The following is a 13,255-nucleotide window of genomic DNA, read 5'->3' on the forward strand; positions in this document are numbered from 1 at the left end:
TTATTTTTCTATGGGAAGAAGCAGAACCTCAATGCTGGTAATGGGAAGAATTACAGGACTATATGCCCAGTATTTTTATAGATCTATGAGGTCGGGGTAGGAGAGTATGTATATGTATACACCATTAGCAGTGATGAAAATGTAATAAGGCGTTTCCTCCATGTTTCTTTCCATATTAACTTTGGCATCTCCAGTGGTCTTCATTATGAGATGCTGTGCCACACTTTGTGCAAAGGAAACAAAAAGAGATCTGATGACCACAGATGTTTTCAGACAAAAAGATCTGTAAATTTATTTGGTATAGTTTGGTTTGTCCTGTCCTGATTTTACAGGGAGAGATCAAACACACTTTATTGCTTAGTTACTCAGTTCATTTGACAAATAAATAAATATTAAATACCTGTTATGTTGAATACTGAGTGGAGCAGTGAATGAGATTAGTTACACATTATATTATGCTTCTTTTTGTTCTTGTGCCCGTGTTACCACTGTCTTTCCTTCCATCTTTCCCCTCTTCTTTTCTGTCCTCTTTCTTTCCTTTTTGTCCTCATTCCTTTTATTGTAGTTTACCTCTTTCTTTCCTCAGTAGTTTCTCTCTCATCTTTTCCATTGTTTTCATCTTCTTGGCTTCAGCCATTTAATTTAAGCTTAGTAAAAGTATATTGTACCTGTAGTGTGAGAAGGCTTGGTAGAGGGAGAAAATTTTTTAAGTTTGGATTGTTAGCTGCATTAAGAAAGATAAATCTGTATTCTTTTCTTTATGCTCATGTGTGCTTACTTTACATCTAAGATCAGTAAAATCATGTCCTTTTCCCCCTTATATATTCCTTCATAGAAATTGTAGAGAAAGCTATGGTCATTTGCAGAGGGACTATAGTATATTTAAACAGCCTTTTAACTTTATATATTCCAACCGATTAAATGATTAAAAAAGTAAATCTCTGTATTCTCTTCAACTTACTGTGTAGTTGAGTAGGTACATGTCATTGAGTAAAGACACATGTAGTGACCAACTATTAAGAACTTAGATGGGGGTCCTATGATTTTGCTGCAATATGGCTTTTATGCTTTCTTCTTCAGCCTTCACATTTCCTTTCTGCCACAGTAGGCCGGTAAAGGAGAAGGAAGAGCAAGTCTTCTCCTTTGGAATTAAAACCTTCACTCAGAGTTATCTGGTCTCTTTGAATGCATTGCTATCCTATGAATCAACGTTTTCATAGATGATTTTAGTTCCTTAAATTAGATGGCTTTCATCAGCATAAATGATGCTTGTTGGATGAGCAGTGTAGTATTGAGTGTATATATTCATTATAACTTAAATGACTCTCAACCCTGGTTAGACGTTGGAATTCCTCAAGAGCTTTTTTTTTTTTTTTTTTTAAATGCTGGTGCCTGGGCCCCACTTCCTTTTATTGAAAGCAGAATCTCTGCAGTGAGGAGAGAGCCACTGCTCTACTAGAGTCATTAGCTCTCTTGAGATCCACTTTAGAGAATGACTCTTCAGTAAAACCTCTTGATGACTTTGTTTTCCTAGGGGAAGAAGATGGCTCTTTGTACCAACAATATAACAGACTTTACAGTAAAGGAAATGGTGGCAGGGTCAGATGATTACACGAATTTGGTAGGAGCATATGTATGCCAGTCAACTATTATTCCCTCTGAGAGTAAGGGTTTCCGAGCAGCCTTATCATCACAGTCCATCATTCTGGCAGATACATTTTTAGGTAAGCTTCATTTCGTTCCTATATGCATGCATGCAGTTATTCTAAAATTATAGTACTGATAACTTGTCATTGTGTTGGTATTTGCCATAGATGATGAAGGCTATAGGTAATTCTAATCCCTTTGTAACATGGTTAAAAAGCTCCTACAATTGAGATCTATTGATCCATCTAAGTGAGTACAAGTATCTTCTGAGTTTACATATTAACTCATATGTGATAAGATGTTTTTTGAGAGTCTGTGCCTTTCATCAAGTTCTCTAGGAATTTAAGAAGCAAAATAAGTTTGGAAACCAAAACTATAAACAAAATAATAGTAAAAAAAGTAATGTATAAATCTAAATCATAATATTTACCACCAGTTTTCATAATATTTTCTTGTATGAAAAGTAAGCCGATGACACTTAGCAATGGTGAATGTGCCAAGTTTTATTCCCTACCTGTTTCTTCTGTCTTTGTGGACTGGAAGGTATAGGAAAGTTTGAAGAATGACCTCTCAGTTATTTTTAGGGATCCAGTTCATTAGAACCTCTGGTATGGTGATAAAACATTTAACTACATATCAATCTAACAAGCTTCATAGGTCATTCTAACATACAGCAGATTTGAGGACCATTGCTGTAGACTCCAGAGGAATTGAGCTTTAATTTTCAGCACCAAGGTCAGTCACCAAGCTTGTGCTCAGCATCAGAACTCCTCGTCTGAAGGAGAGGTTGCTGTTATTGCTTGCATTTTGGCTCTGCTCTCATTTTGCCTACCAGGAATGAGAAAAATGCCTGACTTTTAGATTAAACAAGTTTTGGAGTTATTTTCTGGAAATTATTAGGGCACAAAATTTTTTGTTTTCTCAAGTATATCTATACTGAGTTGAAAGCTGTATTAGCAAAATAACCCAGCTTGTTCTACAAAACCTAACTTTTTATATTGTTAGGTTATTGGAATGTCAGAGCTGGAAGGGGCTTTAGAGATTATCTCAATTACTTCTTGAATTTTACAAATTAGGACATAACACCCAGGGAAGTGAAGTGACTTAAACAAAATAACAGAGCTAGAGAGTAGATTGTTTTATTTTTTTATTCTATAGAGCTTCATAAGGTTCTTAGTCTTACCATGAACGCATTAATTTAATACGATATTTCTGGTCAAATGACAGTATCAAAGTGAAGCTGTTTTCTATTCATATACACAGAAACTAAATAAACCTAATTTTCCTGTATTGCTTAATAGCTTTTTTTTTTATTGTTAACTAGGAGTGACAGTTGAAACTACATTGCAAAATATTAATATAAAAGAAGATATGTTTCCACTTCCACCTAGCCAAATACCAGATGTGCATTTCTTTTATAAGTAAGTGAAGATGCCGCTTACCTTGACAATTTTAATCAAAAGAATGTCTCTTCAGGGTGCCTAGAGTCATAGCTTATACTTAACAGATAATCAGTGATTAATGTGTAAATGGAAGACTGAGTATAAAGTAGGAAACATGAAATATTTTGCAAGTGTTATAGTTCAGATAGATGTCTTTTTTCTGTTATATATATTCTTTTAAATTAGGCAATAAAGAGACTCTACTTCATTGTCTAGACAGTATTTGTAATTCATACATCTTAATAACAGCAAAAGTAGATATGGCTTCTCTTCCCTTTAAAAATTTTTTTTGATTGTGACTTTGATTATAATTATAGTAACCTTGCTAAACACCTTGATGATAGCTTTATCACTTTAGCTGAGAAAATAGTCAACTCTTCATTGGCAGTGAAAGCAAATGAGCCCAGTTTGTATTAAAATTCTCAATTAGTGAACTTGGACACATTTTTCTTTTTCATTGTTTCATAGAGTATAGAAGTAGTTCTACACAGGATATTTATGTCTTGGTGATCTATGTCATGTCTGTTCTGTGGAATGACATTTGCCTTTCAATAGGTCTTCTACAACTACAACATCTTGTGTTAATGGCCGATCAACTGCTGTGAAAATGAGGTGCAATCCTACTAAACCAGGAGCAGGAGTGATTTCAGTCCCCAGGTATTCTTATTTCTATGTGATTATTTCACATTTGTATTTATTGTGAGGAATCAAAACTCCCCCAGAATCTTACTATTTTAAAACATGGTCCCTATGAATGCAAAGCAGAAAGAGAACAGAAGAATATGTAGGTTTTTATTATAGGGATATGCTGTGTGTCTCTTAAGAGGAACAAGTCCTCACAAATCTCAGTACATCCCAATCTCCTCAAAGACATATTCGCCTCCTGTTTGCCTAATTGTCTTGAAAATTATTTCAACATATAATTACAGTGTTTGTATCCTTGTATTTATTCTTACTGTTTAGTCCCAATTTCCTTAAGAGCTGGATTATATATAACCTGGCTTATAGTTCTTGATCAACAGTCAACCACCTGGGTGATCGAGATTGAAGTAATTGAACCTCTGAATCATGGTTTCTTTCTCTGTGAGAGAATAGGGGCCAGGGTGGATAATTTGTATGATCCATTTCCAGCTCCTCCGTTTTCTGATTAATAGTGGCAGAATCACCAAGGTAGAATCTGATCTATAGAATATATAATACAGTTCATTTGACTTGCTGGAGTTGAGGCAGTAGCTCTCCACAGTCTAGATTTGACTTCTACAGTCCATATTGGGTAGAAACACTAGGAGAAAATGGGCAATTTCATGGACTCAGAACTGTCAACTTAAATAATGCTTTCATGGTGGGAGTGACACTTAAATGTCTGCTGATTTTTGTTTTTTGCAGTTATTCATTGTTCTGTATGTAGATTGTTTATTTCTAATATTTGTTGGATTAAGGTACCTTTATCATAGTTTGACTTGAACGTATTTCTCAAGTTAATATAAATATATATGTGTGTGTGTGTGTGTATATATATATATACACACACACACACACATATATAATTTTCTTTTAAATAAAATTTTATATTAAATTTTATTTAAAAGAAAATGACTGACTTAGTTTTGTTTTTGATAGTTTCGCAGTAACCATTGAGAGATTTTAAGCTATTGTGCTTATGCATATCAGGACATCAGTATTGGAAATCAGTGGTCTGAGCATTGCTTCGGCATCTTAAAAGTATTTCCAGGGGTATCAATATTGTGGGTTTACTTTGAGGCACAAAAGGACACTCGTATTCACCTCTTAACCAACTGTGTTTCTCTGGTTCTCATAGATCTAGGAATTAATTTTTCTTTTCACCTTTTCAAGGTGAGAGAAGTGTATGATCAGAGGAGAACATAATAAAAGTTACTAGACATCAGTGAAAGAGACAGAGGGAGCCTGATGCTCAAGGGCATCATTTGGTGGAGGATCCCTATGCCAGCATCCAAGCTAGAGTCAAGGCAGCAAACCACCCTTTGTTTATGAGAAAGTGTGTTTAGAGTTTCTTTAATTATTCCCTGATATCCCCCCAAATAGCTTTGAGTTAAGATGCTTGTTCTGTTAATGGTAGCACTTATAACATCCTTCCTTGGACTTAGCAATGAACCTCTCAGAGTCTAGCCTCTAGGAGTCTACCTGGATGGCTTCCAAAGCCTCTCCAGGTCTCTCATCCAAGCAGATAATATTACCAAAGATTAGATCTGTCCATGAGAAAATATATCCACTCTAACTCTCCCAAGGTGGGTTCTGATGTTTTAAGGTAAAAAAAAAAAAGTTTCCTGATGTTAAATTATGGCACTTAGAAACTGAGTTTTTCCTTGTGGGGAGGGGAAAAGTAGTTTTTCCTTTAACCTGTAGTAGTTTATTCTACTTCAGGAATATAACTGTCTTTGCCAGGGTTTCTCAAGATCACTTGAGAAGAAACCTTGGGGTTTCTTTTAAAAATCAATTTCTGGATCTTTCCAAAAATATAAAGAATATCTTGAGTGTTGAGCATAGGAATATATATTTTTTAAACACAAAACAGTTCTGGGAGTCTGGCTGGCTCAAATGGAGGAGCGTGCGACTCTTGATCTAGGAGTTTTGAGTTAGAGCTCCCCACTGGGTGTACAGACTACTTAAAAACAAAATCCTAAAAAAACCTGCAAGACAATTCCTAAGCATATTAAAATTTAGGAGCTACTAATCTTAACCCACTGAGACAAATTCTCAAACTTTGTTCTGCATGTTAATTTTCTGAAAAGCTAATTTAAAATACCTTAGTCTAAAGGGTAATCATTCACCCATATTTGATAAGACTTTGTATATAATTGTCATGCACATCCAGGTTTGAGGACCATTGCTCTAGGGAACTGCTTGAACCTAACAATCTAAGTGTGTTTTAGTTCTTTCTTGAATCAGTTTCCCATTAGGGCACAAGGGGGAGCTCTGGGATCAGAACATGAGAAACAGCAGCTTGTCCTGAAATAATTAGAATTTTTTTTAGCTGTGGGGCTGAATAAAGATTTCCTACTAACAGTAAGGAATTGTTAACAGAGCCCAGTTTCTTACGCTACTTTTGAAGCGGATTTACTTTGCAGTTTTCTTTGGGGAGCTTTAAGATCTCCATAAGAGAGGAAGGTGCTAACCAGGCACTTGCCTCGAAAAATCTCATATGCTGTAACCAAAAAAATCTCAGAAAGCAGACTTTGGCAATTTGGAAGGGATGCCACCCCCGGGAATTCTCCTCTCTTGGCCAAGAATCTTGGCAAACCAGGAAAGGAGACTTTAGTAGTAGTGATGTTGGTTGGGGCTCTGTATCTTGGTGACCTGGGAAAATGGGAATGTCTTAACAGAGTCGTGGGGCAGGAGAAAAGGGGCAATGTGTATTCTCTACGTATCTCATCTGAAGTTTAGAGGGAACAGCAAATTATCAGGGCTGCCTACTAATCTGCAATTGGAAAACTACAACCTGTCTGTTTGGTCTGGCAAATGCAGTTGGTTTCTAATTCTACAAAGTGTCTGGAAGGTGTGAGACATTTTAGATAAAAATTTAGCAGCATGATGTCTGTGGCAGATGCAATCTGAGAGCCAGGCTGGACTTTGGGATTATCTGGTGCAGTTTGTATCTTGGCCAGCAAACGAATTTGTAACAAAGTAGACTGCTGATACCCCTGAATAGATCCCCCTCCAGCCTCTGCCTAAGAAACTTTGCCAGCCTCCAGTCATGATCGGAGGTGGTTGGAAAACTTGGAAGTTCTTCTTTCATTAGGAAAACTTTGGACCCAGCATTGTGTTTGAAGAGTTCTTTCAAATATGTGAGAAATTTCTATTAATGGAAAGGTTTTGAAAACGCATCATTAGAAAATGGGCAAAAGGAATCATTTTTACTCTGATAATGGAGATGTCATAGCACCTTAGAGATCCCTCAGACCCATTCATTTCACACAGTAGGAAACACTGAGGACCCAGTCTGTATAACTGTGTTGGCACATTCAGGATGGAATGTTGTCCTGACTGTGTCTCGTTCTGTTCTTACCATCATGTTTTCATCTTGCTGTTTTTTCCCTCCAGTTCTTCACAGGTAGAGATTTGCAAAGAAGCACACTAGGCAGAGAGACAAATATCACATTTATCTGGGGGATAACTCATTTGATCTGCAAGTTATTGGTGCCTTGTTTAAAATGAGTCATCCTCCCTCCAACAAGGTCATCTTTAGTAATGGTATGAGTTAGAGGAAAACATCGTGCTCTCTCTTTCTCTTTCCCTCAACTTATAACTATATTTAACTGCTTGGGTGGTTCATAAATCAGTCTAAAACTATTTTGCCAAAACCTCCTTCAAAATCCAAGTTCATCTTCAGTTTTAAGTGTAGCCTCAGTCTCAGAGATGGAGTCAAGCTAGTGGGCGTCTCAGGGCCAAGTGGAGAGGGGCTGTTGCTCATTTAAAAAAAAAAAGAAAGAAAGAAAGAAAGCATAGCCTCTGAGAATATTATATCTCACAAAAGGGATGCTTCAGAAATCTGTCCTGAAGGCGTTCAGAGGTTGAATGTACCAAGGCTTTATTCCACAGGCTCTGATTGAGAGTTCCTCTGTCAAAGTCTTTGGACCTATAGGACACTAATGTAGTATCTTCTTTGGTTTTGGGGGAGTTCTGTTGAAGCCAAGATGTCTATACATTTTGAGTTGGTAGGAGCCAGAGGATAATGATTGGTTAACGGAGTTCCTTGTTTTCTTTTTCCTCTGAACTATTTATGGACAGATAATAGATATCTAAATCTGCACAAGTTAAATTTAAAAGGCAATAGAATTTAAAATTTTAAAGCCAAATATGTTCTTAGAACGATGAAAATGAGGAGGCATATAAAACACTATGAGCAACAAGTAAAAACCCATTATGATTAAGAAATGGAAAAATTCTAATACAGAATCGTTAAAATTATATGCTTCAGCACTAATGAGTAATCTTAAGACATGACATAAAAATGTCACGAAACAGTCATAAAGTTTAAGGATCCATTTTGAAATAAGGATGACAAAAGTTTGACAGATTTTGCAGAGCCTGGAGGTAAAAGGGACTGGGGAGTGTCAGCTAATGTAGTTTTTACAGATCTTGATCAGATTCTGGCTTTTGGTAATTAACCTCAGGGGGAATCTGTAAAAAGGGCGGTTTTTGCAGGAGACTGGTAGAATTTTATATCCCTGGATCTAAGAGGTATAGGTCAAAAAATCTTATGTTCAAACTCAGTCATAAGTGATTTATACTCTTCAGCCTCAGGGCAAACAAAATTGGAGCAAGAACCAAAGCCATTTTATGGACCCCACACAAGAAGGCTTTCTGCCCATTGGCATTCTTAGCAGAGAAAGGTTGAGCTTTCTCAGAAGCCAAAGTCGAAGGGAGTTACTGGCAGCTAGTCAGCATCTCCTATGCCAGACGATGCCCGTCTGTGAACTCCGAGATAGGGGAACCCCAAGAAACCCAGAAAAGCCTCACATGAAAGCGTCTGAGTAACATTAGTGCTCTGACACCAAATGAGAAAAGTTCTAGGCATATAAGACTATGGCCTTTCCCCCCGGTCTCCTGAGACCCACTGTACGAGGGATAGAAACATACTTACACCGTACATGAATTTATTTTAACTTTGGAGTTTGCATAAAGTTCAGGCAAAAACAAGTTTATACTGCTTTATCAACTGTCTAAACAATTAGCAATAGTTTGAGTATTGGGTTGTAATAGTTCATAAGAAATTAAGAATTACTGTCCATGAATTAGTAGATGAACCAAGTAGACCCTGCTTTAGGTAAGATGATTCATTTAGAGGATGCTAATAACTCATAGCTCAGTCCACTTTACCCCCAGAAAATGTATCCAATTTAGAATCCAAGACATCACTTACTTAAAAAAAAAGATTCACCTGGATTCTTACACATGGCCAGTGCTATCCGCAGTGGTAAGGCAGTTCCAGAGCAAAATAAGGAAACTGGAAAGTCTTCCTCGTTTAACAGTAAAACCAAATTAGGATGCACCTCGTTATCCTTTGTGTTGATGGTGGTTTCTCTACCTAGAGTTCACAGCCCTGGAGTCATCTTGTGGAATTCTAGCCTTGCATACCCCAGCTCTCCAGGATTATGTACTGGCTCTTTAGACATCTACTCTCTGGTTTCTATGGTGATCTTGTGGATCAAAAATTATAAAAGAAGCACAATTAGTGACACCTTTACAAGGCCAGGGGGTAGGGGGTAGAGATAGTGGTGGCACAGGTCATCAAAGGGAAAAAGGTTTCACATATTTGGCATTAAAGTGTTTGTCTATCTTACTACTTGCTTTTTTGTTCTTAGTAGAAGAAAAAAAAAATATATATATATACTCTTGCATCTTTTTTTTTCCTATTTTCCTTTTATATATAAGCACTATTGAAATTAGTACTGCTTCCTACATCCTTGTCATTTCACAGGGAAGGGCTGATTCAACTGTGGAACTTAATGTTTATAACAAAGAATCAAATTTGGATGTTCCACATTGTAAATGATTCGTTGGGTTCAAAGAATTGAAGAATTGATTCTAAACTAAACTGCTTTTAACCTAAGAGTATATTTTAAAAAGTGGAGTCTACCGGGGAAAGGCACTGAATCATTGCAGTATTTTGACACCTAATGGCAGCTTTATAAGTTATATCAATGTCTTGATTTTTTCCCCCAATTCTGTACTTCTCCCAGTTCTATAGAAAGTGATGTGAATTGTTAATAGTCTTTTATATTTTGCAGTACTTTAAACTTTCCCAAATTGTTCTCTCATTTTGTCCTTTATAACAACCCAGTGAAGGCAGTGGAACAGACATCTCATTTCTGATAAATTACAGATCTGAAACAGCATGGGGGAGGGGCCGAATCACTTGTGGAAAAACACAAAATCACTTGCAAGTCCAGCCACACCTGTAACCCAGGTTTTCTCTGCAGAGCTCTTTGCAACTTTGATTAATTTTCCCCTTTTCTTTTTTATTCAGTTTTTTTCTCGAATTTTACCAAACTTATTCTTTTATTTTCCCAAGATAAACAGCCCTCACCACCCTTGAAAATGTCTCTGTGTGGGAAAGATAAAACAAAATAATTTGGGAAGGAGAGAATTGAGCAGGAAAGTATTTTGGTACTTTTTGCTAAATGATCAAAAAAGTTAATTACCTTTAAAGTTTCAGCTCATTGTTATGCAAATAATAATTGTGTTCTTGAAAAACATTTCTAATAGGTTACCCAATTTTTTTCAGAAGTGCAATGTTGAGTTGGTTTTACTGATGGGAAGTAGGGATCATTTTTTTAGGTGGCATGATTTTCATCTCTTGTACTTACCGTTTTTTTTTTTAAATCTCTTTTTGTTTCTTGGTCTGAATATACTTTACTCCCTTTTACAAACAAATCAAGGCAGGTAAGAGTTAAGCCATTGTTCCAAAGCATCCCCCTTCATCACTGTTCTTAGCTCTCATAGTACCAGGCCTCTCTTTCTGAAGCACGTTACACAGAATCATGCTTTTATTTACATCTCACCACGTTGACTTGGTCTACAGCATGCAAGCATTTGGAAGGATAGGCCTCTAAAAACGTAGTCCGTTTTTAGGTATTGTAGACTTCTGTGTCAGGGTTCATATTGTAGAGTATCCTGAGAATATATACTGAGCGTATGGAATTTTACTTCGCTGGTAGACCGAAAATTACAGTTTTGGACTGCCTATCATCAGAAAGGCATCTGAAGTTAAAACTTAAGAAGGGGTGTTTTGGGGTTCTCCCTATGATTGTGTGTCTATCTTTTGCCCTAGGTGTTTCAGGACACCTGTACTCAGCAGCAACAAAGGTCTAAAGGAGGTTTTCAGGGCACTGCCCTGAATTTGCACACTTAATTTAAGGGAAGTATAGTAGACAAATGAAGGGAATAGTGTTCTCCCCATTTTAATTAATTCATGAACAAAACAGCCATTCCCACCAGAACCTTTCCACATAACTTCCTGCTTCAGTCAATAAGGATTCTCTACACAGTAAAAGCAGTTTAATTTTATCCATGCTGTGTTTATCTGTCCCTAAAAGGAAGGAGGCAAACTGATATAATAGGCCCACCCACCAGCAAGCAGTTTCAAAAAGTCTCCATTCCAGCCCTGCCTGGTGGTTGGTTCAGTGCGATCCTGCACCTGTGTCTAAGGCCCCTGCGTCATCACCGGGTGGTGACAGTAACTGCCTCTTGAAAGAAGTCATCGTCTGGCTGAGGCAAACCAGGAGTGCCCAGTCATTTCCATCCTTCAGCTGTGTGTCGATCTGGTAGTTGTTTTGTTTGTCTTTTCACTTCAGGTTGTTTTGTTTTCATGTCCCACCCCCTCCCCCTCCCGCCCCCACCCACCCCACCACACTGTCGAGACCATGGTCTAGTTCATCATTCTTTTCCCTGAAACCTTTGCCTAAACACATTACTTCAAACAGAAATGGCACCTCCATCCACCACCTAGTTCTTGCCTGTATGCCTTGTGCCCACGCACTGTCCTGCTCTTGAAGCCATTGTGATCATGACCAGCTTGGAATTCCCTTCCAATCCGTCTACCATTTCATCCCTCTGGCAGGCATTCCTTTACTTTCTTCCTTTCTCTTCTGGCTAACTCCTATTGGATATTCTAGACTTGTCTTAGGCATGCCTTCCACCAAGAAGTTCTCCCAGAACTTTTGTGTCATTATATCTGTCTCCTTTAAATTAAAAAAAAGTAGCTTTAGAGAGACAAAATTCCCATGCCATACAGTTTGCCCATTTAAAACAGGCAAGCCAGTGGTTATTAGTGTATTCATAGATATATGTAGCCATCACTATAGTCACTTTTAGAGCTTTTTCATCACCTTAAAAAGACCTATACCCTTTGGCTATTGCTTCTCTTTACCTTAGCTCCCTTCCATACTCCAAGCTTACCACTAACTTACTATTGCTGTGGATTTTCTTATTTTGGACTTCTATAAAAATAGCATCATTTAATATATAGAATTTTTTTAAAGCTTATTTATTTTGAGACAGAGCAAGCAGGAGAGGGACAGAGAGAGGAAAAGATAGACTCTCAAGCAGGCTCCGCATGGTCAGCACAGAACCTGATGTGGGGCTCAAGGAAGGGCTTGAACTAATGAACAGTGAGATCATGACCTGAGCCGCAATTAAGAGTTGGACGCTTAACCTACTGAGCCACTCAAGTGCCCCAAATACATATAACTTTTGATAGGCTTCTTTTACTTAGTATATTTTTGAGGTTCATCCAAGTTGGGGCATGTATTACTTCTGCATTCCTTTTTATGGCCTAGTAATTTCCCATAGAATGGTAATATCACATTTGTTTATCTCTTCATCTGCTGAAGGACATTTGAGTTGTTTCCACCTTTGGGCTGTTAAGAATAATGCAGTTACGAACATTCATGTACAGGTTTTTGTGTGGATAAACGTTTTTATTTCTCTTGGATTTTTATCTAGAAGCGTAATTACTGGATCATGTGGTAACTGTTTGTAATGGTCTGAAGAACTGCCACCTTATTACAAAGCACTTGTCTCTCTTTACAGTCCCATTAGCAGTGTATATAGGTTCTAATTTCTTAACATTTTTGCAACTCGTTATTACCTGTCTTTTTGATTGTAGCTATCCTAATAGGTGTGGAGTTGTGGTTTTGCGCCCACACATTGCTTTCCGGTATGCAGTAGGCACTCCAATGTTTATTGGACTTGGCTGAATATAAGAGCTGTCATTTCATTTTTTATTTCAGCAAGTGCCCAGCAGGCACCTGTGATGGGTGTACATTCTATTTTCTGTGGGAGAGTGCTGAAGCTTGCCCTCTGTGCACAGAACATGACTTCCATGAGATTGAGGGAGCCTGTAAGAGAGGATTTCAGGTAAGTGTCATATCTACCTACACAGAGCTATGTGATTGAAGAAAAATAGACAAGTCTGGCATCACTCAGATCCTAGAAACTCAGGTTCAAAACCATGGCTAAAGCTTATAGTTAACTTAATGTTGCATTAATATGCATTTAAAATCAAATTTAGTATGTAAACTCCCATATGCGGGGGTACCTGAAGGTATGCACTGGCATTGGGAAAAATAAATCTTGCAAAGGAGTTGTAGGCTATGGTGTTTATCTGGTTTATAAAAATATCA

General features: G+C 37.5%; 1 protein-coding gene across 2 annotated transcripts in view; it reads left to right on the top strand.

Moving 5' to 3' along the window:
• ELAPOR2 (endosome-lysosome associated apoptosis and autophagy regulator family member 2) overlaps positions 1-13,255 on the top strand; it is a 173,955-nt gene that overhangs the window by 141,402 nt on the left and 19,298 nt on the right. For both annotated transcript variants that reach the window (XM_058725236.1, XM_058725237.1), the window contains 4 exons: positions 1,535-1,724; positions 2,972-3,068; positions 3,645-3,746; positions 12,863-12,989. In XM_058725236.1, the coding sequence (XP_058581219.1) occupies positions 1,535-1,724; positions 2,972-3,068; positions 3,645-3,746; positions 12,863-12,989 (516 nt within the window). The remainder of the gene's footprint in view (positions 1-1,534; positions 1,725-2,971; positions 3,069-3,644; positions 3,747-12,862; positions 12,990-13,255) is intronic.

The sequence above is a fragment of the Neofelis nebulosa genome, chromosome 4 (assembly GCF_028018385.1).
Source record: "Neofelis nebulosa isolate mNeoNeb1 chromosome 4, mNeoNeb1.pri, whole genome shotgun sequence".
Classification (NCBI taxonomy): Eukaryota; Metazoa; Chordata; class Mammalia; order Carnivora; family Felidae; genus Neofelis; species Neofelis nebulosa.